This window comes from Neoarius graeffei, chromosome 8, assembly GCF_027579695.1.
Source record: "Neoarius graeffei isolate fNeoGra1 chromosome 8, fNeoGra1.pri, whole genome shotgun sequence".
In the NCBI taxonomy this organism is placed as follows: Eukaryota; Metazoa; Chordata; class Actinopteri; order Siluriformes; family Ariidae; genus Neoarius; species Neoarius graeffei.
In genome coordinates, this window is record NC_083576.1 from 45,149,533 (window position 1) to 45,175,014 (window position 25,482).

The 25,482-nt window shown below is 39.9% G+C and overlaps 1 protein-coding gene across 2 annotated transcripts in view; it reads left to right on the forward strand.

Moving 5' to 3' along the window:
- The first annotated feature begins 3,828 nt into the window (after positions 1–3,828).
- ablim3 (actin binding LIM protein family, member 3) overlaps positions 3,829–25,482 on the forward strand; it is a 345,079-nt gene continuing 323,425 nt past the window's right edge. For both annotated transcript variants that reach the window (XM_060927674.1, XM_060927673.1), the window contains exon 1: positions 3,829–4,285. In XM_060927674.1, the coding sequence (XP_060783657.1) occupies positions 4,279–4,285 (7 nt within the window). In that variant the 5' untranslated portion in view covers positions 3,829–4,278. The remainder of the gene's footprint in view (positions 4,286–25,482) is intronic.

Sequence of the window (25,482 nt, forward strand, 5' to 3'; positions counted from 1 at the left end):
TCTGCAACTTCAGCATGGTGGCCGGACCTCTCTCAGCCCTAACCTCGACCAAGACCAAGTTCAAGCGTGGGGAGGAAGCAGATAAAGCCTTTTCCAGTCTCAAGCGCAGGTTTACCACAGCACCCATTCTCACCATACCCAATTCTACCAAGCAGTCTATTGTCGAGGTTGACGCCCCCGAGTCAGGGGTTGGAGCCATCCTATCCCAGAGGGCCAATGACAAAAAGGTCCACCCATGCTCCTTCTTCTCCCGCCGGCTATCCCCAGCCAAACGGAACTACAACATCGGCAACCGAGAACTACTGGCTGTGAAACTCGCCTTGGAGGAGTGGAGGCCTGGCTCAAGGGGTCTGATCTCCCTCTCCTAGTCTGGACTGACCATAAAAACCTGGAGTACCTCAAGTCCACCAAACGTCTCAATTCTTGTCAAGCCCGTTGGTCTCTCTTCTTCTCCCAGTTCAACTTCATGCTCTCCTACTGCCCAGGCTCCAAGAGCGGCAAACCCGACGCCCTGTCCAGGATGGTCTCTTCCCACCAAGAGGAGTCCAAGCCACCCGAGACCATCCTTCCTCCACACTGCCTGGTGGGAGACACTATTCTAGAGGTTGAGATGCTCATGCAGAAGGCCCTGGAGCAGGACCCCAGTGAAGGTAACTCCAACAACATTCCTCATAACCATCTGTTTGTTCCCTGTCCTGTGCGAACTTGGGTGCTGCAGTGGGGTCATGGCTCCAAGCTGGCCTGTCATCCGGGAGCTGCCCAAACCCTGGCTCTCATCCAGCAGCACCTTTTGTGGGTATCTATCAAGGAGCATGTCCAGGAGTTCGTGGCAGCCTGTGACACATGGTCCCAGAACAAGACAGCCAATCAACCCCCTGCTGGCTTACTAAGACCCCTTCCAACTTGGCATCGACCTTGGTCTCACATCACCCTAGATTTCATCACAGGACTCCCCAACGCAGGTGGCAACACATGCATCCTCACTGTTATTGACTGTTTTTCTAAGACCGTCCATTTCATTCCTCTGCCCAAGCTCCCCTCAGCCAAAGAGACTGCAGAACTACTTGTCCACCACGTTTTCCGCCTACATGGTCTGCCTACCAACATTGTTTCTGACCGGGGTCCTCAGTTCACTGCACAGTTCTGGAGAGCCTTCTGCAAACTCATTGGGGCCACCTGTAGTCTCTCCTCAGGCTTCCACCCACAGACCAACAGCCAGGCAGAATGGGCGAACCAGGCTTTGGAGGTTGCACTCAAGTGATGGCGTCTAGGGATGCCAGTTCTTGGAGCAAGTACCTACCCTGGATCGAATACGCACATAACACTCTCCCTTCCTCTGCCACAGGTCCCTCTCTGTTCCAGTGCTCACTAGGTTACCAACCACCACTGTTCCCCTGCCAAGAGGAGGAGGTCATCGTACCATCAGCCCAGCTCTTTATATGCCGCTGCAGGAGGACGTGGGCATTGGCCTGGAGGAGACTCATTCACTCCACACTCGCATCCAAGAGGCAGGCTGACAAACGTTGCTCCAAGGCACCCACCTACCAAGTAGGTCAACGAGTTATGCTCTCCACGCTCCACCTGCCACTTAGGACCATCTCTCACAAGCTAGCACCCAGGTTCCTTGGACCTTTCCTCATCAAGAAGGTAATCAACCCGTGTTCTGTTTGACTGGCATTACCACTCACCATGTGATGTGTTCACCCTACCTTTCATGTATCTCAGCTTAAACCTCTGGTCTCCAGTCCTTTGCTGGACATGAGCTGCTCCAGTCAACTGAGCCTGGATGCATTGGAGGAAATGGTATTTGTGTGTGTGTGTGTGTGTGTGTGTGTGTGTGAGAGAGAGAGAGAGAGAGAGAGAGAGAGAGAGAGAGAGAGAGAGAGAAACTTGGAAGACATATTGATCATCCATCCATCCATTATCTGTAGCTGCTTATCCTGTACAGCAGGGGTCTTCAATCCTATCCGCAAAGGGCCGGTGTAGCTGCAGGCTTTCATTATAGCCAAACTGGAGGCTCACTTGATTGTTGACTGGAGATGAGGGTGAAATGATTAAACAAGTGAAATCAGGTGTAGCTCCTGCTTGGTTGGAATGAAAGCCTGCAGCCACACTGGCCCTTTGTGGATAGGATTGAAGACCCCTGCTGTACAGGGTCGCAGGCAAGCTGGAGCCTATCCTGCGAGAAGCAGAGTACACCCTGGACAAGTCGCCAGGTCATCACAGGGCTGACACAGAGACAGACAACCATTCACACTCACACCTATGGTTAATTTAGAGCCACCAATTAGCCTAACCTGCATGTCTTTGGACTGTGGGGGAAACCGGAGCACCCAGAGGAAACCCACGCAGACACGGGGAGAACATGCAAACTCCACACAGAAAGGGCCTTGTCGGCTGCTGGGCTTGAACCCAGGACTTTCTTGCTGTGAGGTGACAGTGCTAACCACTACACCACCATGCCGCCTGACATACTGATCGTAATCTTGTGAAATGGGATGTCATCTGGGATTTTAAATGTTGTAATATAATAATGTAGCTTAGAATTTGTCTTTGTGGTCCTAAAGGGGAGAGATGTGAGTGAGAATTTTTTTTAAATTAAACTGATGATTAATTTTACTAGTCATATTTAATAGTCAGTTGGCACATGCCTCAGTTTCCTGAGACATTATGGATGCTGATAATAACTTAATAATAAGGAGACAGAAATTGAAGTGAACTACATACATTTAAAGAGAGCAGTGCAAAAATCAGTAATAAAGATGTCATAACCTTTGAATGTGTGTGGGTGATAATATTTATTGTACAGTTAGATATGACCTCTCCAACCTATCGATGCCAATCTCCCTTAAAAAATCCAAGCTCCAGGAAAACTTGACTTAGCCCCTGGTCTTTTCAATAGCTAGAAACGCCCTTGCACCTCACCTCATACCTGTGTGTGTGTGTGTGTGTGTGTGCGCGTGCGTGCGAGAGAGATAAAAAAAATAAAAGTCGTCCTAGGAAAGTTCCCTTAATGAGCATTGTAACATTTTGGGAGACTAAAATGGGACATTCTTAAAACGTCTTTGAAGAACCAAATGAGAACGTTATCCAAGGGCCCAAATGGGAACGTTACCTGAAGGTTCAATTGATGTCTCATTCGGAACGTCGCACATTTACCAAACTTGTTACGAATGTCAATAACGTCCCGGTAACGACCCGCACAGAATGTTGTGGTGGGGACCAATGGGGGACATCATAAACGTCTCGGAAACGTCTGGAGGATGTTCCCTGTTTGTTGGGCTTCTACAATTACAGTAGACTATTACATACCTTGGACTTGGTTTTGGTTTACATTGTATCCGTCACTCTTGTGAAGCAATATTGTCAAGTTTGTTTGTATAGCACTTTTAACAATAGACATTTTCCCAAAGCAGCTTTACAGAATCTGAATGATCCAAGACATGAGCCAATTTTATCCCTAATCTATCCCCAGTGAGCAAGCCTGTGGCTACGGTGGCAAGGAAAAACTCCCCCAGACGACACGAGGAAGAAACCTCGAGAGGAACCAGACCCAAAAGGGAACAAATCCTTACGATTAGCTCAAGAATGCTGTTTTTATCTTCCATAACACACTTTTTTTTCTGCCGTGGCGGAGTTAAGAGATCAAGGTAAAGCAATAATGTTTCAAAATGCGTTAACGTATTTATTTGAGCAGCGCAGGAGGGGGCGCTGTATATCTAAACGATACTTGGGTGTGGCGAGCGAAAACTAAACCCTCCTTTACACTGGTGTGCTGCACTCTTCCTGCACCACGGTCTGTACAGTCTGCACGTGCTGCTGAGGAAATACGCTGCTCGTTTGCACTCCACAGCGCCAGTGTGTGGTGTGACGTCACTCAGCCCGAGATGAGGGCGATCACTCTCAGCAGCATCTCCCACTCATACACGCTGGAGGAGGACTCTACTACAGCGTGTGACCAGCGCGAATAACATCAATAGCGCGGAATGTGACTCGGCGACATTGCAGTTTAATTGTAGCCCTTTTGTTGCCGTAAATTCAATCTAATCGCTGTCACAGAGAGAAGTGGCGTGCTGAAATCGTTTCAGTCAGTGCAGGGACAGCCCGGTCTTTCCATTTCTCAAGGATTTGATGTCAGTTTAGGAAGACAATGCTGAGGTTTGGTTTTTTTTTAACCCTTAATCGGGCTTAATCTTATTTCGGGTGCTTTTGTCGAACTTCGACAACAATCTTGCTGAATACTGCCTCGGATTATTGGATGTTAATACTCTCAGCACAATGAGCGGTGAGTAGACATTTCGCCTTCATTCTGCAGTGTGATGATTTAGACTGCAGTGTGATTAACTTTCTCTGAAGGAATAACAATAATCAGTGTATAAACTGAGGTGAAATTACAACTAAAATTGCAGTGGGGAAAAAGAAAGGAGGACATGCCATTAGTAACTGTTTACGCTATTATGACTTTCCTCCTCGGTTTCATTCTCAGCTTGTAACAGAGCCCGTAGTTTTTTTTTTTAAGCTGGTAAGTCTTTTTTATTTTAGAGTCACATGTGCCATATATCGTGGCCAACTTTATTATTATTATTATTATTATTATTATTATTATTATTATTATTATTATTAACGTTTCTGTAAAACAAATTGTCATTTTTTGTTTATAAAATTATTTGTAAGTTTTGCTTAAGCATATATTTTAGGAAGTCTAATTTTATTTGTTTTGGCACATAATTAGCTACTTGTAAAAATGGTCAGAACCAGGGTTGAGGGAAAAGAAAGTTTACCAAAATCAGCTGTCGTAGGCCTATATTGTAATTCCATCCATTATCTCTAGCCGCTTATCCTGTGCAGGGTCGCAGGCGAGCTGGAGCCTGTCCCAGCTGACTATGGACAAAAGGCAGGGTACACCCTGGACAAGTCGCCAGGTCATCGCAGGGCTGACATATAGAGACACACTCACGTTCACACCTACGGTCAATTTAGAGCCACCAATTAACCTAACCTGCATGTCTTTGGACTGTGGGGGAAACCGGAGCACCCGGAGGAAACCCATGCAGACACAGGGAGAACATGCAAACTCCGCACAGAAAGGCCCTCGTTGATTGCTGGGCTCGAACCCAGGACCTTCTTGCTGTGAGGCGACAGTGCTAACCAATACACCACCATGCTGCCCCTATATTGTAATTATTTTGGCATGATTCAGTATGTTTTGGTGGTTATAAAGTTAGAGATAACCAACAATGATTCCATTCATATGTAAGCACTTATACTTGGCCGTCTAGTGAAAAACAGTGAGGCAAAACCCAAGCATATAGCTGAGTAATTGAATGTTTAAGGCCGTTTTGAAGTGTCCAGCAGTTGCAGTCATGGGATTTGTTATTAATTAACTAATTAATAAGCTAATTATTGCTGATGGTACTCTCAGAGGATTATCAATTTTGTTGTCAGTTGCAACAAAATGAATTTGCCTTATCCTAAAATTTGCATTTGGTTGGGATAGTCTCTCCACACTGCCTCAAAAGACACAAATATTTTTTGTTCAGGGGGGAATTTACAGGATCTTCTGGGGATGATCACTGCAGAACTGTCTAAATTAAAGAAGTGGTTCGACAGGAACAAATTATCTTTAAACCTTAAAACTAAATTAATGTTATTTGGGAACTGTAAAAGGAATACTCATACTAATACATGTAGATGGGGTTGATATTGTAAGGGTACATAAAAATAAATTTCTTGGTGTAATTGTGGACGATAAAATAACATGGAAATCCCACATAAAACATGTACAAACTAAACTGTCACGGAGCATTTCAGTACTGAGTAAGGCAAACACTTTCTGGACCACAAATCACTTCACTTTCTTGACAGCTCACTAATATTACCATACTTAAATTACTGTGTAGAGATTTGGGGCAATACTTATAAATGTACATTACAACCACTGATTATACTACAGAAAAGAGCCATAAGGACAATTCATAACTGGTTATAGAGAACATACTAATCCTTTATTCTTAAAATCAAAAATACTAAAACTCACAGATCTGGTTCATTTTCAAACAGCACAAATCATGTATAGAACAATAAACAACCTACTTCCAGTCAACATTCAAAAACTTTTTTTTTTTCAGAAAGAGGGGGGATATAATTTAGAGGGGGGAAATGAACTTTAAACATCTTTTTGCTCACACAACCTTAAAAACACATTGCATCTCAGTATATGGAGTGAAATTGTGGAACAGACTGTCAGGGGGGCTGAAGCAATGTCCAAGCATGAGTATATTCAAACAGCGGTACAAACACATGGTATTCACTAGGTACAGGGAGGAAGAAGGGTGGGACGAGCACTAGGGGTTTTTGCACATATTTTTATTTACTTTGTTTATTTTTTTATTTTCTATTTTGTTGGTACAGGCAAATATGTTTAATTACTTGTGTTCAGGAGTATGTGATTTAAAAATAGTAAATACAAATAATAATAACAAAGATAAATAAATAATAAATATATATATATATATATATATATATATATATATATATATATATATATATATATATATATATATATATACGCACACACACTATTGTTTCCATTGTTTTTAATTGAATAATTGAATTAAGTGTTTTTATTTGTTCTTTTGTTTTTGTTTTTTGTGTTTGTTTTTTTCTCTTCTGTTTTGTACTACTTTGACATGTTTGAAATAAAGCATTCATTCATTCATTCATTCATTCATTCATTCAAAGACACTCTTTCTACCTCCAAAGGGTAGAGCAACTAAATCAGCTTTTGTATTTCTATTGGATGATGCTATTCTTGGCTCTGTTTGTCTCTTTCTTCTATTTGTCTACCTTGGCTAAGGCTTGGTTTGCTTTGACATCACATGTCTGATATTTCTATAATAAGATGCTGAATTCCATTCTCAGCTGATTAGGGCATGGCCTGGTCCATCACACCCACGAGAGAACATGGTTTCTAGTAAAGCAGCAGCATATAGTAAAGCAGTGAATGTGCCACATTCACTCTGTTTAAGGCATTTTCTCTTTAGTTGAAGTTGAGATTGTAACCTCCAGCTGAATGAAAAGAAACTGTTACCAGCTTAGGACAGATGGCAAGTCAGAAATGTTTCCATCCTCTGGTTTGTACAAAAAACTAAAGAAGAGTGAATATTCCAATAAATGAACAACTTTGCTTGGTCCAGTGAAAGATTGAATTGTTTTTTATTACTTCGCAGAACATAGAGAATAAAAGGGAACATAAGTGTAGAACTGAAGTAGTAAAATGAACTGAGTCCTTCATAATTGGTACTTAGAAGCACACATGCAAGACTAGATTTTGGTCTGTGCAGCTTACTACTTTGATTTTACATTATTTATTTGATAAACAAATGGAAATATTGATTACAACTCATTGCTTTCTGCTCCACCTGGTTCTCTTTGCTTCACAAGTGAATGGTTGGAAATCCCAAGGAAAGGTTAGCTGTGCTGAGAATGGCTTTGTGCATAATAAACTTATTTCTTGTTTCTTTTCACTACTGAGATACAAACAGTACATAAAATTCTCTGGCACCCTAAAACAGTAGGCTAGTTTTACATGGCCAAATTTTTGCTGATTTCTCACAAGCTAATGTCAGGTAGAAAAATACAAAATTGTCTTTAAAATGTGTGAACCAAATAAACCTGTATGCCCTGGACATGTAGACATCAAGGTCTTAAAGCTAACTTGCAGCTTTTCTGTTAAATCCACAAGAAATAAAATTTTTTCTTTTTTTTCTTCAAACTCAGACATGATCAAAACAGCCAATACAGTTTATCATTTATGTTTTGGTACATTTCTCATGAGAATTTCCCTTAAACTACAATTTTATGATGATACAGTAAACTGTGTTCATAAAAATATGTAAAATAAAATTGTCAGGATACTAACGTGTATATGTGCAAGCCCAATTGGCAATAATGGCAATAATAAACCTTATTATGAAATCACATAATTAAATCATGTCGAATCACATCTATCAATAAATATACACAATCTATAAATACACCCACTGTCTAAACTTTCCACAATTTGTGTGTTTTATTATCTGTGTTTTAATAAAGTAATTTCTGTGTTACCATCATTCATCTGAACTTCCATTTAAAAGTAGACATTAGGTAAGTATGTGGATGACATGAAATCTCAAACTTGCCTGCCACTCAGCAACCCCAGCCAACACACACACACACACACACACACACACACACACACACACACACACACACACACACACAGTTTCCTTTCTCTACACTGGGCATGATGTACTGACTGCAACAGAAATGCAGCACAGTTACTGGAATAGTCATTGTTTTATTTTTTATCTTTATTTTATGGTCAGGGGTGGCACGGTGGTGTAGTGGTTAGCGCTGTCGCCTCACAGCAAGAAGGTCCGGGTTCGAGCCCCGTGGCCGGCGAGGGCCTTTCTGTGCGGAGTTTGCATGTTCTCCCCGTGTCCGCGTGGGTTTCCTCCGGGTGCTCCGGTTTCCCCCACAGTCCAAAGACATGCAGGTTAGGTTAACTGGTGACTCTAAATTGACCGTAGGTGTGAATGTGAGTGTGAATGGTTGTCTGTGTCTATGTGTCAGCCCTGTGATGACCTGGCAACTTGTCCAGGGTGTACCCCGCCTTTCGCCCGTAGTCAGCTGGGATAGGCTGCAGCTTGCCTGCGACCCTGTAGAAGGATAAAGCGGCTAGAGATAATGAGATGAGATTTTATGGTCACGATTCTTATCCTTCTGTTAGTTAGTTAGTAGTTGGTTAGCTAGTATTTGTGAGTTAGTAGATTTTTTTAAAATAACTGATGACTATAAAATTAGTGGATTGATTAAAAATAGCTTTATGCTATATTTAGTGAGTGATAATTCTATGAGAGTGGTAGTATGCTTGCAGGGAAGGGGTAGGAGGGGAGGAAGGACTGTGGATTTCCTTGTTTCTTATGATAGGTCTGGACACCCCAACTTTCTAGTGATCTACAGCCCTCTGTTTGTTTGGAATGTGAAGTATGAATTCACCATTTGGCCAAATTCTTACACATAGCACCTTTAAATATGTTTTTGAGTTAGATGAAAAAGGGGAATTTTCTTGCTTAACATGCTGTTCATTTATGCATAAATTCCTCCAGGAAATATAGTTTGTGGTTAATTATTCAGAATTCAGCAAGCTATAAAAACATTGTACATGGACTTTACTGAACTCAATCCATCCAGCCAGCCAGCCAGCCAGACAGCCATTGTTGTCTAATCCTTTAAATAAATCTATTCTACACCCTTCCACATATAAATCATTATAATGGCAACCATATAAGAAAATATTATAATGTTATATAGATCGCCCTTTATCGGTGTACCGTATGAACATCAGCAGAACCAAATTCCAAAATACCATGAATAGCCACAAAATATGTTTTGAACTTGAATTCTTACTTGTAGAAGGTGATCCTTCTTTATTTCCAATCTTTCTGGCATAATGAATGCAGTTAACCATGAAACATTCATGGCCTTTCCAAGGAATTTTGTCCACTCATTTATCTGTCATCTTAAAGGATGCTGAAAATTCAGCTTTCCAAGATGGCATCATGATGAGCTCATGGCTCACCAATAAGTTCGATGCAGCGTGTCCATAAGATTTATATGTGCACAGCAAGCATCATCTTCTTCTTCTTTGGAGTTTTACAGCAGCCAGCATTACATTACTTCCACCTTCTGCAACTAGTCCATTACTGTCTTGAGGGGGAAAACAAAACGAAAATGAAGCGGATTTTGGCAATACAATTTTAGCTTGTATCACATTCATTGTAGTTCTTATTGAGTTTTCGATTTTTGAAAATTGTTGTTTTTATTTTTTATTTTAGTGAACAATGTTATTTTTTTCACTGCTAGTTTTAGTTTTAGTCTTATCTTTCATTAACTATATTAGCCCTGTCCATTACTGGATCCATACAATCTAACTTTACAGTCAGTTATTTAAAAAAAAAAAAAGCCAACTGCTTACTAATACATAATTGTCTTTGTCAAAACTGTTATTTCTTTGCATTCTGTTGGTAATTTTAGTCACTTTTATTATGTTATTTAATGTTTTAAATTTAAATTCTTACAAATTCTTATTCAGAAGGTCATTTCAAAGTGTCATTTTAATTACGATAGTACTCCTAAAAGTAAATGAAAATTGATAGTGTTCAGTCACTTTCTAGTGTGGAAAAAGTTACTGTTTTCATATTTTCTGGATGAAGTCTCTTCCCACTCATCATAATGTCATGCACAAAACAATCACATTTGACACAGCTCATATTAATAACATACTTATTGATAAACAAATGAATAATTCCTGAATATGTGGTGATAGCTGCATTGTGACTCACTGGAGTACTGTGTGATGTTATGAGCATTATTATTAATTAATCAATTCCTTCCTTCCTTCCTTTAATTATTTATTCACTTTATCTTGGTCAGGTTCATGGTGGATTTGGAGTATATCAATGGGCATAAGGCAGGGATACACCCTGCCTTAATGTTTATTTATTTATTGTATTGGTACCAATGTAGTGGTCAAAAATAAAGTCCAGAAATTTAGACGCTGTTTTAGTTGTTTCGCACTTATCCTAAACACTGTCTCTGGCTATGACTCATACCTGTGTTCAGTGATGGCAGGCATGCAGGTAAGTAAGCAAGTAGGTAGGCAAGCAAGGGAGTAGACAGCAGGCACTCAAGCAGGTGATATGCAGTGGTGTAAATCCAATTGTTTGAAGAGGTTCAATAATCCAAACGGGGTTTTCAAGGTATATGTTCCAAAGGCATTTAAATCAAATTAAACTAAGTTTGCATAAGCATCTAAGCATCCAAAAATTCAAGCGTTCAAGCATAGCATAGCGCTAAAAAAAAAACAAAAAAAAACCAAAAAACTGTTGGTCACCAGCATCTTCCATTGTCCAACTGAGACTACCTGAACAAATGAAAGACGCATTCTTTATCTGAATAGGTGACCTAAGTCAATGTTAAAATAAAGGTTCCAAGCCCAGGGCCAGTAAATCTAAAACAAAAAAACAAAATAAGAGTCTCTCAAGGGAAACCAGTTTGAACTCAAATTTGTCTCCTGTAACCAAATTAGTACAGTTACCATTCTCCCATGCCAGGTACCATGCCAAATACAAAATTTTGGTAGCAAACCAACCCTAACACACACACACACACACACACACACACACACACACACACACACACACAATATATATATATATATATATATATATATATATATATATATATATATATATATATATATATATACACACATTTTTAATACACATAAAATACTACCATCACATGATTCAACATAGTTATACAAGAAATAGTCATAATTTTACACTATGGAGCTCCAATATTTTTAGTCCAAAAAAAGCCAAAAAGGGCCTTGAAAATCCAAAAGAAAAGAGCGCTCTTACTAAAGATCCAAACGTCTGTCCCAGATGAAATCCTGATGGTCCACGAAGATGAAGATGATCCAGGGTGCACTCACGAGATGATGTGCATGATGTGTATGATCTGGTGGCCTGAGTAGATACAGTTCAATAACTCCAATCTATGTAGGCTGAGCCACAACAAAAATGGCGAAGGCAGGCACAAAGGCACAACTGCAGCTCAATATTCACAGGTTTGACAGAGTTCCTCCAAGTGCTGGGCGTAAGTTGTAAGTTGCTAACTTCTCAGACTGCATAACATCAGCTTTCGAAACACAAATCAGCCTGGAAGACTTCTAACAACACAGCAACTCCACTGCTTCCCAAAATGTGTCTGTTTCAAACTAAAAGTCCATCCCCTTTTGTACTCTCAGACTGCCACTAAGGCAGCCAATCAAGTTTTGATTGGCTCTGACAGTTTAAAGCCACAGCATCCTTAAACTAAAGACACATTGGCAGTTAAGCAACCTAACACCCCTACACAATTGGACTATTCTGTTTCAGACATATGAAAATAACATGTCTTCTACCCGGGTCGTGCCAACTCAGCAGCAACGTCACTGAGGCAGGCAGTTTAGAAGGACCGTTACTTTGTAACTATATATATATATATATATATATATATATATATATATATATATATATATATATATATATATATATCATCTAGGGGCAATTTATAGTACCCACTCCACTTACCAGCATGATTTTGGAAGGTGGGAGGGCTTTGGCGTATTTCGACAAAACCCACTCAGGCGGTTGAAAAAGTGGCTCATAATTTGCTTTAGAGATACAGCTCTGAAAAAAGAAGAGTCCACTTCAATTTTTTCTTAAACCAACATCTTTATGCATGGCAGCCATTTCATTCCAGTGTCTGTGCTGGAGTTCCAACACAAGCACACCTCATTTTACTTAATGAGGTACTGATTAGGTGATCACCTGAACCAAATCTTATTTAACGAGGAAAAATATAAAAACATTGCTGTGGTCATCACTATCCTCTTGCAATAGGACCAGTTTAGATGGCAAAAACAGTGGTTGTAATATCTTACATTTAATTGGAATTCAAAAAATATCTATTCATCATGCCAAAAGAGTGATAAAGAAAAGTTTTGAGTGAGAAAAAGAAGGGTTCAGTTCTGGCTTGACTGGCAGAGGGATATAGTGAGCATCAGGTTGCTTCCATGCTCAGAATTTCAAAAATGGCAGTTCATAAGAACAAAGTCAAGAAACAGACATTGGGGTCAACAAAGTTACAGACTGGCGGAGAGCAAAAACGACTCTCCACTGACTAGGTTGATCATCAGCTCCTTTGAATGTCACTTCAACAACCACAGGATGACATCAAGTGACCTACAAAAAGAATGGCAAATGGCAACTGGGGTTAAGTGCATAGCAAGGACGTTTTGAAACAGGCTCTTCTGGGTGAGGTTTAAGTCATGCAAAGCTAGAAAAAAGCCCTGCATCAGTGAGAAGCAAAGAAGAGCCAGACTGAGGTTTGCTAAAGACCATAAGGACTGGACCATAGAGGACTGGAGTAAGGTAATTTTCTCTGATGAATCCAGTTTTCAGCTTTTCCCATCACCTGGTTGTCTAATGGTTAGACGGAGACCTGGAGAGGCCTACAAGCCACAGTGTCTCGCACCCATTGTGAAATTTGGTGGAGGATCGATGATGATCTGGGGGGGCTTCAGCAAGGCTGGAATGGGGCAGATTTTTGTTTGTGAAGGATACATGAATCAAGCCATGTACAAGGTTATCCTGGAAGAAAACTTGCTTCCTTCTGCTCTGACAATGTTCCCTAACTCTGAGGATTGGGTTTTCCAGCAGGATAGCGCTCCATGCCACACAGCCAGGTCAATCAAGGTGTGGATGAAAGATCACAGGATCAAGACCCTGTCATGGCCAGCCCAATCTCCAGACCTGAACCCCATTGAAAATCTTTGCAATGTTATTGAGAGAAAGATGGATGGTCACAGACCATCAAGCTGAGCTGATTTAATTTTTTGCACCAGGAGTGGCATAAAGTCACCCAAGAGCAATGTAAAAGACTGGTGGAGAGCATGCCAAGACGCTTGAAAGCTGTGATTAAATGTCAGGGTTATTCCACCAAATATTGATTTCTGAACTCATCCAAAGTTCAAACATTAGTATTGTGCTTTTTAAAATTGATTATGATCTTGATTTCTATGCATTATTCAGGGTCTGAAAACACAATCGTTTTTTGTTATTTTGACCAGTTGTCATTTTCTACAATTAAATGCTCAAAGTGACAACATTTTTATGTGGAATTTGGGGGCAATTTTGTCAGCAGCTTATGGAATAAAACAAAAAGTTTATGTTCCTCAAACACATACCTTCTTCTGCTTCTTCTTCTTCTTCTTCTTTCGGCTGTTCTCGTTAGGGGTCGCCACAGCGGATAATCTCCCTCCATCTCCTCCTGTCCTCCATATCTTTTTCTATCACACCAACCATCTTCATATCCTCCTTCACCACATCCATAAATCTCATCTTTGGTTTTCCTCTTTTCCTTCTACCTGGCAACTCCATCTCCAGTATTCTTTTCCCAATATACACTGGATCTCTCCCCTGTATGTGTCCAAATCATCTCAATCTTTCCTTTCTCACTTGGTCTCCAAACTATCCTACATGTGCTGTCCCTCTAATATACTAATTTCTCATCCTGTCCAACTTTGTCACTCCCAATGAAAATCTCAGCATCTTCAACTCCGCTACCTCCAGTTCAGCCTCCTGTCTTTTTGTCAGTGCCACTGTCTCCAAAGCATACAACATAGCTGGTCTTACTACTGTCTTGTACACTTTCCTTTTCACTCTTGCTGGTACCCTCCTGTCAGAGTGAAAGGGAACGTGTACAAGACAGTAGTAAGACCAATTATGTTATATGGTTTGGAGACACATACCCATAAATAGTAAACACAGAGTAAACACATACCTGTAAATAGTAAAACCAGAGAAACTGGTAATTTTGCAGTGGTCTCGTTTGTTTTTTTTTTCCAGAGCAGTATATAAAGAGAATAAAGGGGCCAAAATTTGAAAAGCAAAATTGTCAAACTTTAATTGCACACCTGTAGTTACACTTTAATTACACACCATTATTACACACTTGCAGTTTCTATAAAATATAGATTGAAAATAACTAACCTTGTATAGCTTATATATTTTATGACCTAAAATACACCTGCCATCACTAACATAACAGGACAGACGTATATCTTCGTACAAAATCATTTAACAATTACTCAGTTATATGTGTTCCAGAGACTAAAACAATGATCTCTGGCATATTCAGTAACTGGGTTATTTACAAAAATAAGAAAATTACCAGTTGTGACAACTTTTTTGCTGGGATAAATGAGGAACTGGGAGGCAGGCTTCACAATACAGGTGCATTTTATTTTCCCTTTCTAATTTCAATCTTCAGTGACTTTAGCTTCTTTTATTTGCATGCATGTGCACGCACGCGCACGCACACACACACACACACACACACACACACACACACACACACACACACACACACACGGTGCTGGGTAACACAGCTTTCTCACTGGTTACTGGTTCTCTGAAAGGCACACAGAGATACACATTAATAGACAGCCAGTAATTAGACACAGGTGTAATTCGTCAGGTTACCTGCTGGTTGAACCTGACTCCTTGCTGTTCACAGCCGACGCTCAACCACCCCCTCACTGCCTCACCAATCTATACCATTGACATGAGATATTTTAAAAATGGAAATACAGTGATTAAAAACAACTTATCAGTTCTGTACATTTGATTATTTAAATTTCTTTTGCAAAACCAAACAGCATTATATGCTTCATTTTAGTACACAGAATGGTATTAACAACCCTGAATAATAAATCTCTGTGTAAGAATATAATAAAAATCAACATATATTACAAAACAGCTTCACCAAGAACTTAATTTACTGAATCCATCTAATGTAACAGAACAGACATTTAGTGTAAAATAACAAGAAAATCCAGGCTTTTCAAATGTAGCAATTATAATACATTTATATTATAAAATTATAAGTTGTATATTTAAAATACATTTAACATGTTTTATATTATTATAGAATATTCTTCTGATAATATATTTATCATTGTTATAATGAATTGTTGAAATGACTAGAGAATAATTAAAACAGGTAACACAGATTGATTAAATATCAAGCACACACAGGAGCAGGAGACAGATGCTGGTGCAGAGTTTTATTCACAAGAGCAAAACACAAAGTAAGCATGATAACCAAGGCACTGGGAACACGGAATAAATTAGGCTGAGGAATGCAGAAGGAAAATTAAAAACATAAGACAAAAAGGTGCACAAAACTCAGGCTTTAACAAAGAACTAATTACTAAAATAAACTCTGAACAGGTGTGCATCATCAGGAGCATGTGCTCAGTGCAGGGGCTGAGTTCCATCACTGGCTGTGAGGTAGAGCGTGACAGTAGAATGTGTCTACTTGTCTTGTTACATGCTAATTTGGGAGAGTGTCTGTCCAAATTTTGAAGATCCAAACAGAATGCTGTCAACAATGAACTGGGCATTTACCAACGGTGTTCAATATATTTCAAAGTTATCATCTCATTTTATAAAATGTAAACACTCATTTCTGACTGTTGGACATAAAATACAATGAATTCACGTAACTTACCAACTCCTGTAACACACATAACATTTGGACTGATGAAATTCAAGTGTGCTTGTCAGTTTGTTATTTGACCTTTTCATAACAACTTTATGACAGTTTGGTAGATGCCCAAATGTGCAAACATTCATGCTTTCTGATTGGTCAGTAGTGCTCTGTTAAGTTGTTAGCTACACTCAAAAAAATAACTTGCTAAGTGAACATAATAAAATTATGGAAAGTATTTCCACCCAAGTAAAATGCGTTAACTTAGCCAGAAACAATTTTGTTGAGTGACCTAAATGTCAACCGTTACATGTTAGACAGGTTCATGTAACAGACACCCATGTTGTTGTTTTTTTGAGTGTAGGTCAAAGTTCACTGACTCACATAACTCATTAAAATGGACAGATATAGAGTGGAATGTATTTGTTGGTAAATATTTCCAAAACAAATGCGTAGATTAGTGCCATGTCGCAGTCATGGAAAACATATTGAAATAATGGTGCTAAAATTGCAGAATCAGGAGCTATAATTGGTAATTACTTTATGTAGTAGCTGTTTAATATTTTCCAACACAGTGGACAGACTTACTCATGATCAATTCATCAGTCTATTACAGATGAAAGGAAACATTTTAGAAACATTATTACACAACAGGGTTTCCCGCAGAAAATCAGTTAGTCAAGGTGGTGACCCGGGGGGAGGGGGCGTTGCCCGGGGGGCAGTGGCGGCTGCGACAGTCAAGCCGGGGGTGGGGGGGAGGGGTTGGGCGGGCGGTGTCCTGTTTCGGTGACGTTGGCGAGAAATCTGGATCACAGGGCCAACAACTTCTTTAAGGGCAATAGCCTTCTTTTATTTACTGAACTCTTTATAAATAAACAAAACAGTTAAAGTGCAATAACAAAGTGCAATAACACAAAAACAAGATAACAACATACAATCAAAGTGCAATAACAAAGTGCAATAACAAAATAACAAACAACAAGATAACAACATACAATCATGCAACATGTGCAAGTATTCTAGTGTGATACAACTTCACATAGTTGTCTGTAAACTCTACTGTTGAATCTTGTTTGTGATTGGGGTGGAGGTAGGTGTTTACAGGATCATAAGGGAAACAACATCTTATTTACTCTTTATAAATAAAGAAAGCAGTAACTAAGTGCAAGGTACAGCATACAATTGCACAACGTGCAAAAACACTTCTAATCTGACACAACTTCAGATAGTTGCGTTCAGGTAGTTGTTCTGACTACTTATGGCACAGTCGGCAAGTAATGTCACTACAGGCTATCCTCCTTGGTTTGGCAAAGAAAAGTTCAAGGGCCCTGTGGTAATTGAACTCTCCCACTAGTGGACCGTTTATGCTGATCCTCATGCAGGCTGTAAGACTGTCACCCTGCAGCCTATTTCTGAGATCGGTCTTGATCTACACATAGAGGGAATGAACATTAGATTTTTAGGCACAGCTATCATCTAAAATTCTGATAGGATCTAAGATTGTGATTGTGATTGATAATGGACTCACCCTATTCATGGCCAAGAAGTCCCTCTCACAATTTACACTGGACACAGGTATTATGAGGGCAATAGCAGACAGGAGGGACAGGTTTGGGTAGAGCAGATGCAGCTCATCATATCCTGATGCCATTGCATTCATTATGTCTAATTGGGACTTGTCCTGATGGATTAGAAAATTAGTCAGTGACATATGCATGAACCTATAAAAACAACTTGTATAACTTGTGGTAATGACTCACCTTTAAAACTCCAGTGGTGATAAGAACTTTAGAGATGCACCGATTGCAATTTTTTGGGCCGATTCCGATTTCCGATTTTCCATGGAGTGTGACCTGCCGATACCGATTTTGGCCGATTCCGATTTCATTTTTTCAAACCACTTCACAGCACACACAAAGACTATTTTCTTTTTATCTTTTCTTTAATAGAACATTCTGCCAGATTTTCAGTAATAAATTTTCAACACCTCAAAGGTTGAAAACAAACAAAAAGACATTGTTCTTTGTAAAATCTTTCTTCATGTTTGGTATTAACATATTAATTCCTGTAATAGGAAATTCTCACACACATTTTTTCTTTTCCCATCCAATATCTGGCACAAAAACAACTTCCCCCTCATATATTATTTGCCTACTGCTATGGAACACACTTTCATAAGCCTATTTACATCTGAAAACTTATGCCTTATAGAACAACCCATTTCTTCATTCAGTATCAAAATACAAAAATAATTTCCAGTCATACTTAAACCATAGCCATTCTATCATCTTTGTCAAATGTGTATTTGTAGAGTAATTTCCAATGGAATCAAGTGCAACCAAGGTCGTAAAACAAACAAAAAGACATTTTTTTCTTTCTCTCTTTGTACAAATCTAACTAGATGTTTGGTAATAGGCTAACGTATTAATTCCTGTAATGGGAAATTCACACAACCACAAATGTTTTCTTCTTTTCACATCCAATATCTGGCACAAAAAAAAAATTAACTATCGTGAATTTTTTTTTTTGTTAACGGCGCGCGCGCCGGTGCTCGTTAGGCGCTCAGGACTGACACTGTTCTGCGCAAGCGCAACACAATCGCACTAGAAAGCATGTTCAAGCTGCCAGTGTAGCTGCAGCCTTTTTAGTTGCGAATTACGAGTATTTCCACTTTCATCTCTATGTGATACACAAGTTTTGATCGGCAGAAAATCGGCATATTTTAATTTTGACCGGCCGGTCGCCGGTCATGGCCGATCACGTGAAAATCGGCCGATTCCGATCGGCAGCCGGTCAATCGGTGCATCTCTGAAGAACTTTGAATGTCTGCCATTCCTGGAGAAGTGCCCTCTCATTGATGACTGAAAACTGCTTGGCAAGCATCTGAAGGTGGCCTAAGATTTCAGAGCTATCTGCTTGTCTTTTGATTTTGATTTGACCTTTATTTAACCAGGAAGGTCCCATTGAGGTACAAAGACCTCTTCTTCCAGGGAGTCCTGGCCAAGACAGCATAAAAAGCATAAAAAAAAAAAACATTTTGGTCCCAAAATGTTGAAGGCACTGATAATGCCAATCTGCTGGAACCTCAGCTCCAGGTGCTTTATAAGACCCTCTTTGTAGGGCTCCATGACCTATCAACAATGAATGTGAGAGAAAAAATAGATAGTTACTTCATTGATCCCAGAGGAAATTTCAGAAATTGAGGCTAGTAATCTATACTATTGCTATTTGAGCTTGCTCACTTGTGTCTGAAAACATCCCCAGAAAGTGCTGGTAGAAGCAGGCTCCCCTCGTCTCATCCTCTCCTCTTCAGCATCAATGCTGAGGAGGCTCATCCTCTCATTGATCTGAGCTAGAAAGGAGCCCTGAGCCTGCTGCCACCCTGCTTCCTTTATTCGCCTCAGTGTCTCAATGGTAACTGGAACCTTAATAAATGATGTAAATCAACAATCATATTCAGTGCTGACAACTTGCTATAATGCTATAATTAAACAATAATAAACACCAATTTAAAAAAAATAAACATCACAGCTTACATGGTTCCTGATTGCCATGAAGTTCACATCCTCCTTTTGGAACAACTTTGAAAGCTGGGTCGGGGGGGCAGGATATCTGCTTGCATAAGTACAGCTGCAACAAATCTGTACATTGCACAGTAGGTTTACAGCCCTCGTGCTACTGGATCCTTCCTTGTATCTGCCTCCTCAGCAAGCGTAGCAAGTACTGCAGGCAAATTTCTTTGCAGATTGGAGATGGCCTTCTCTTGAGACAGCCACCTAATGTCCTTAACCTCCTGGGTTGGGATGTCATCATGAAATTAATGCAAATTCAAAGTCCATTCCATTCATTTTCCATTCACTTCCATTAGGAATTTTGTGTGAAAATTCTTACCGTTACTTTGAGATCTGCCACATTGAGAACACTGGCAGTTGTTTTCAGGGCACTGGTGCAGTTTGCACTATTCCGAAAGTACAGATGTAAATCTTGTAGGTGCTTCTGGAATGTTGCCATGTATGGGACCTCCTCAGCAGCGTCTTTACAAGCCAGAGCCAGACGGTGAGCGGCACAGTGGACTGGCACTAATCCTGGCCAGGTGTCTGTAAGTAATTTGGCAGTGCCATTCTGTGTTCCTAAAACAAAAGTGTCAGAATTAGGCAAAATGATTCATTAATTTAACGTTAAATGACCTTTTACTTCATGAACTCACATACCTGTCATCACTGCTGCTCCATCTGTGCCTAGGCCAAAGATGCAGTCCTGAGGTATTTCTTTTTTTTTTATTATCACCTCTTTCACAGCCTCAGCAATGGTTGCAGCTGTGCCATCTGGTATGGGCACTAAATCTAAGAATTGACAGAAAAGCTGTCCCTCCTGGTCTGTATACCTGAAATGTATGAAAACATTTTATCCAATCCTGGTTTTACATGCAACAAGGACTCTCCAATACTTATAAGAGAGGTGATTGCTTCTTTACCTGATATGTATGTCCAGTTGTTTTTGTACAGATATGTCTGTGGACTCGTCGATTTCAATGCCAATAGCCTTAGATGTTCTAATAACATCTAGAACAGGCTCCTCAACTACTGCTGCCAATATTTGAAGCATCTCATCAACAATTCTATGAGATGTGTAGTTTGTCCTTTGATTGATTTAAGAAAATATATTCCAATTAAACTGTTAATTTTACCACAAGCAAACAAACACAGAAATAGAACATTGCATTTTTAAATATTACCTTCAATTTGGCAAAATAGTCACATCCAAGGAGGTCTGCTAGTTCTAACAGTGCAGTATAATTGGTGTGGTGTGCCAATTCACGCTTAACCAGCCAGTAAAGGCATTTAAATCCACCCATTATGGCCTCATGCTCCAAATTCAGAATTGGCTGAAATGCTTCACTGATGGACACAGCTAAAGAAAAAAATGTTTATTTAAATGCAATTATCAAATTAACCAATATCCTTGAACATCTCAAAAACACTTACTTATACTGGATTGGGCAGCAATGGCAAGGGATGAGCTATGGTTGTTTGAGCTCATGTGTTGGTCCAGTGCATCACGCCTATAATTTGTGCAGGGGACCTCAATGAAGGGCCTCTCTGAGGCACCACGTGTTGCTCTTTGGTGATGAGTCCTGCGTACTCTGCAAAACATCCCTAGGCAGGACAGTCAACTCATTATTTAACATATTCTATACATGTCAAATGTTTGAACGAAAATGAATGCTACACTCACCGCGTTCTGTGTGAAATTTCGAGGCCTGATTCTGGTTGGCTATAGCCAACCAGAATCAGGCCTCGAAATTAACTTTTTTCCCTATTGTCCTAGAACTGTCCCAAAAATAAATTCCAACTGTCCCAAAGTGAGGATGGACTGTCCCAACCTGGTTTTCAGGAAGTATGTATTACAACAACAATAAAGCTGAGTCAGAGTACAGTATTGCTGTGTAAGCTTGTCACCCCCTCTACTCGTCTTCATTCCATGGGTGACAGGGCTTTCAGTGTAGCTGGGCCTAAACTCTGGAATTCTCTCCCCCTCTCATTGCGGCAGTGTACCTCTCTCTCTTCTTTTAAGGCACAATTAAAAACCCACCTTTTTACTCTTGCTTTTTCCTTTTAATAGATACTTTTTTTTTAATTGGTTTTATTATTTTAGTGTCAGAATGGTCCAGCTATTTTATTGTTTTATGTTTTTTATTGATAGTTTACTTGTTATATATTCCTGTCTTGCTTCGTTTTATTCATCTTATTTTTCATTATTTCTAATTGTTTATAATTGCTTGATTTTATTTTCACACTTTTATTGTTAAGTGTCCTTGAGTACCCTGAAAGGCGCTTTAAATAAAATTTATTATTATTATTATTATTATTATTATTATAAGCTAATTGTCAATTGAAATAAGCTCAAAAATCAACTCAAATTCAAACTTGTCTTGTCCGGTTTATTCAGTGGTGGGCCATCAGGGCCTGCAAGGCCTTCTCTGCTGGCCTGAAAATATCTAAAAAAAAAAATCACAGACAGACTGATTGATGTTAATTTTTTGTTTATTATTTTTATTTCATTTCATAACTATTAAATAATTCCAAATGGTCTGGCCGTTTCCTTTCCCGTGGCTGCGCTGCTGCCAGACGTGTATTTTTCACGTTGAAGCATTTTTAACCAATCACATTTCAACCATCATTTGTTGCCAGGCAAATAAATCTGCCTGGAGGCCAGTACAATCAGTTCTGCTGGCCTGTCTGTGTCATAGACTGTAGATTCAAATTAGCGAGCCCGGAACCAGTCGTATTAGGCCGTCTCTGATGAGCCCCAACAGTCCGTTGCAGGCGTATATGCTCTGATTGGCTCAAAGCATGCATAAGGAAACGTCATTGTATTCTCACTGTTTGATTGGGTAGATTTCCACTGGAGTTGCGATGACGCGAATGCTACAAAAAGTCATTGAGTGCTAGTCAACTTAGCAATTTTTAACTGCATTAACGAGCTTCAATTTTTAATAGTTAAATAATATAAATATCTGTTTTATCAACCCAAAATGGCCGAAGGAGGGGGAGAAGTTGATATGGTGGCAAATTTATTGTCACAACCATTTTCCCGGAGGACTTTTCCAGAAAAGCTGGACATCGTTCTGTGACCATCCCCGTATCCACTGCTTCTGTCGAACGGACATTTTCAGCCCTCAAGAGAATCAAAACGTATGCGAGAAACATGACAGGACAGGCTCGACTGTCTGCATTGGCCTCGATGGCCATCGAACGGGACTTTTTGATGGGACTGAAAAGAACAAACGACTTCTACGACAGAGCTATTGACGTTTTCTTGAGGAAAGAAAGGAGGATGGATTTTCAGTTCAGATAATCTCCGTATTGGTGAGTGATGTCATCTACTTCGCCTATACTGACTGACCTCATTCGCATACATGCACAGAAGGTCTCATAAGGCACATAAACACACACATCGATAAAATAAAATGTTGCTATTTTGCGAACACATCGATAAAATAAAATGTTGCTATTTTGCGAAATAACATTGCAATATGAGGTTGTTATTGATGTTTTTATGAATGTCGCAGCTGTAGCTGCAGTAGAAGTTTTATAGGCATTATTGAGGGGTGGATTTAATTCAGACAGAGCAGTACTGAAGGCCCATGTGTGAAATGCACGGCCCGCCACTGGGTTTATTATTAGACTTGTGTCTACAAATTTACCAAAGACAAACCAAACATACTTTCTTTTCAAACTTTCTTCTCACTTGTTACATAGGATATATGCTGAGTCTACTACTTGTCTTAGGTAAACATTTGTAAAGAAACATACATTACACTAGTCTAGAAACTCTGGCCTAGACTTTCCACTTGTTACATAGGATACAGCAAGTGGTCCCTGTAATCTATGTGGACTCTGCAGTACTATTAATGCAATATACAAATGTTTACCAAAGACAAATTGTTTAAAAAAAAATTTCTTTCTTCCCACCTTCCACTTGTTACATAGGATACAGCAAGTGGTCCCTGTAATCTATGTGGACTCTGCAGTACTATACAATATACTTCAGCTTGTCTTTGGTAAACATTTGCAAAGAAACACTAGTCTAGAAACTCTGGCCTAGACTTTCCACTTGTTACATAGGATACAGCAAGTGGTCCCTGTAATCTATGTGGACTCTGCAGTACTATTAATACAATATACAAATGTTTACCAAAGACAAATTGTTTAAATAAAAAAAAAACATTTTCTTCCTTCCCACCTTCCACTTGTTACATACTGTAGGATACAGCAAGTGGTCCCTGTAATCTATGTGGACTCTGCAGTACTATTAATACAATATACAAATGTTTACCAAAGACAAATTGTTTAAATTAAAAAAAAGACATTTTCTTTCTTTGAAAATTGTCCTCTGCGCCATGACCCAATATCACAACATACTGATATTTCTGTTTTCGGCAATTCCACTCGTCATTTCGCGGGAAACTTGGCAAAGTTTACCGAAACTCACAAGGTAGCTCGAACTACACCATACATTCCAGAGCTTTGCCGGTTTACCATATTTGGCATTGTCAGCTGATCTCCCAAACATCACTGAGCTCACGATTCTTTACGAAGATCGTCCGGAAAGCGTGATTTGGGATGATTCGTGCTAGGGAGTTTTACCGAATGTATTCCGGAAATATCCGAACATTAAACAGTTACAGTTTGCCATATTTGGTGGATGCCTTGATTGGCTGGAAGCTGTGATTGGTTGAATGTTGTTTACATGGATAGAATGTCGGCGAACTGGCAGGAAAGTGATTCGCACGCGCACTGTAATGGTGCTGAATACAGATCAAAGGCGATGGGTGGGGTCACGAATCAGTGCGTCTCTGGCTCCCATGCGCGCTGTAATTGCAGAGCACAGATCAAGTTCGGGGGGCTTTTTGGGAGCCGAAAGCTGGGTCGCGCGCCTGACAAACGTATGAAGGGCTGACATTCTGATGTTGATTATTTTTCTACTGTCCCAAAAATGTCCCAAAGTGATTTTTTTTGTTGTCCCGGCCTAAATTTTAGTGGCCAGTGGCCATCGGCACACCGTTAATTTTGAGGCCTGAGAATATTTCGGGTCCACAGCCCACTCTGGGTTCCACTCACTACCGCGATGTTTAGAGGACTGGGGCTGTGGAGGTGGAGGTGGCGGGGGTGGAGGAGGAGGCAGCGCAGATGGTGAAGTCGGCCGGCTTCTCTGAACAAAGTATCCTGATATTTTTGACTGCTTTTTCCCATCCATTACTGTAAACTAGAGAAAACCACGTGCAATTGTCAAACATAGCAGAAAGCCACACGTAAACTCAGCGGTAGCCTTGATAAGAAACTAAATGAAGGAATTGCAGAGCCTATCTAACAGAATGCATGGGCAAGCAGTTGATAGGACACTAAATATGTTTAGTTTAGATGAATAATTATCTTACCTCCACATGTCCTTCCCACGACGACGACAGGTTGTATGATATCCAGTTGCCGGATAATTAGCCTCTTCCCGTTAAAAAAATAATGTTGGCGTAGCAACATGTGATAGATGGCGCAGTAACATATTTAACTAGCAGATGCCGCTATTCGGCCTCATCGCGATGTGGCCGTAATTTAATTGTCTATGCATGCGTGTATGCGGCAGATTTTTTTTTTCAAAGTTTACCGAAACTCACAAGGTAGCTCGAACTACACCATACATTCCAGAGCTTTGCCGGTTTACCATATTTGGCATTGTCAGCTGATCTCCCAAACATCACCGAGCTCACGATTCTTTACGAAGATCGTCCGGAAAGCGTGATTTGGGATGATTCGTGCTAGGGAGTTTTACCGAATG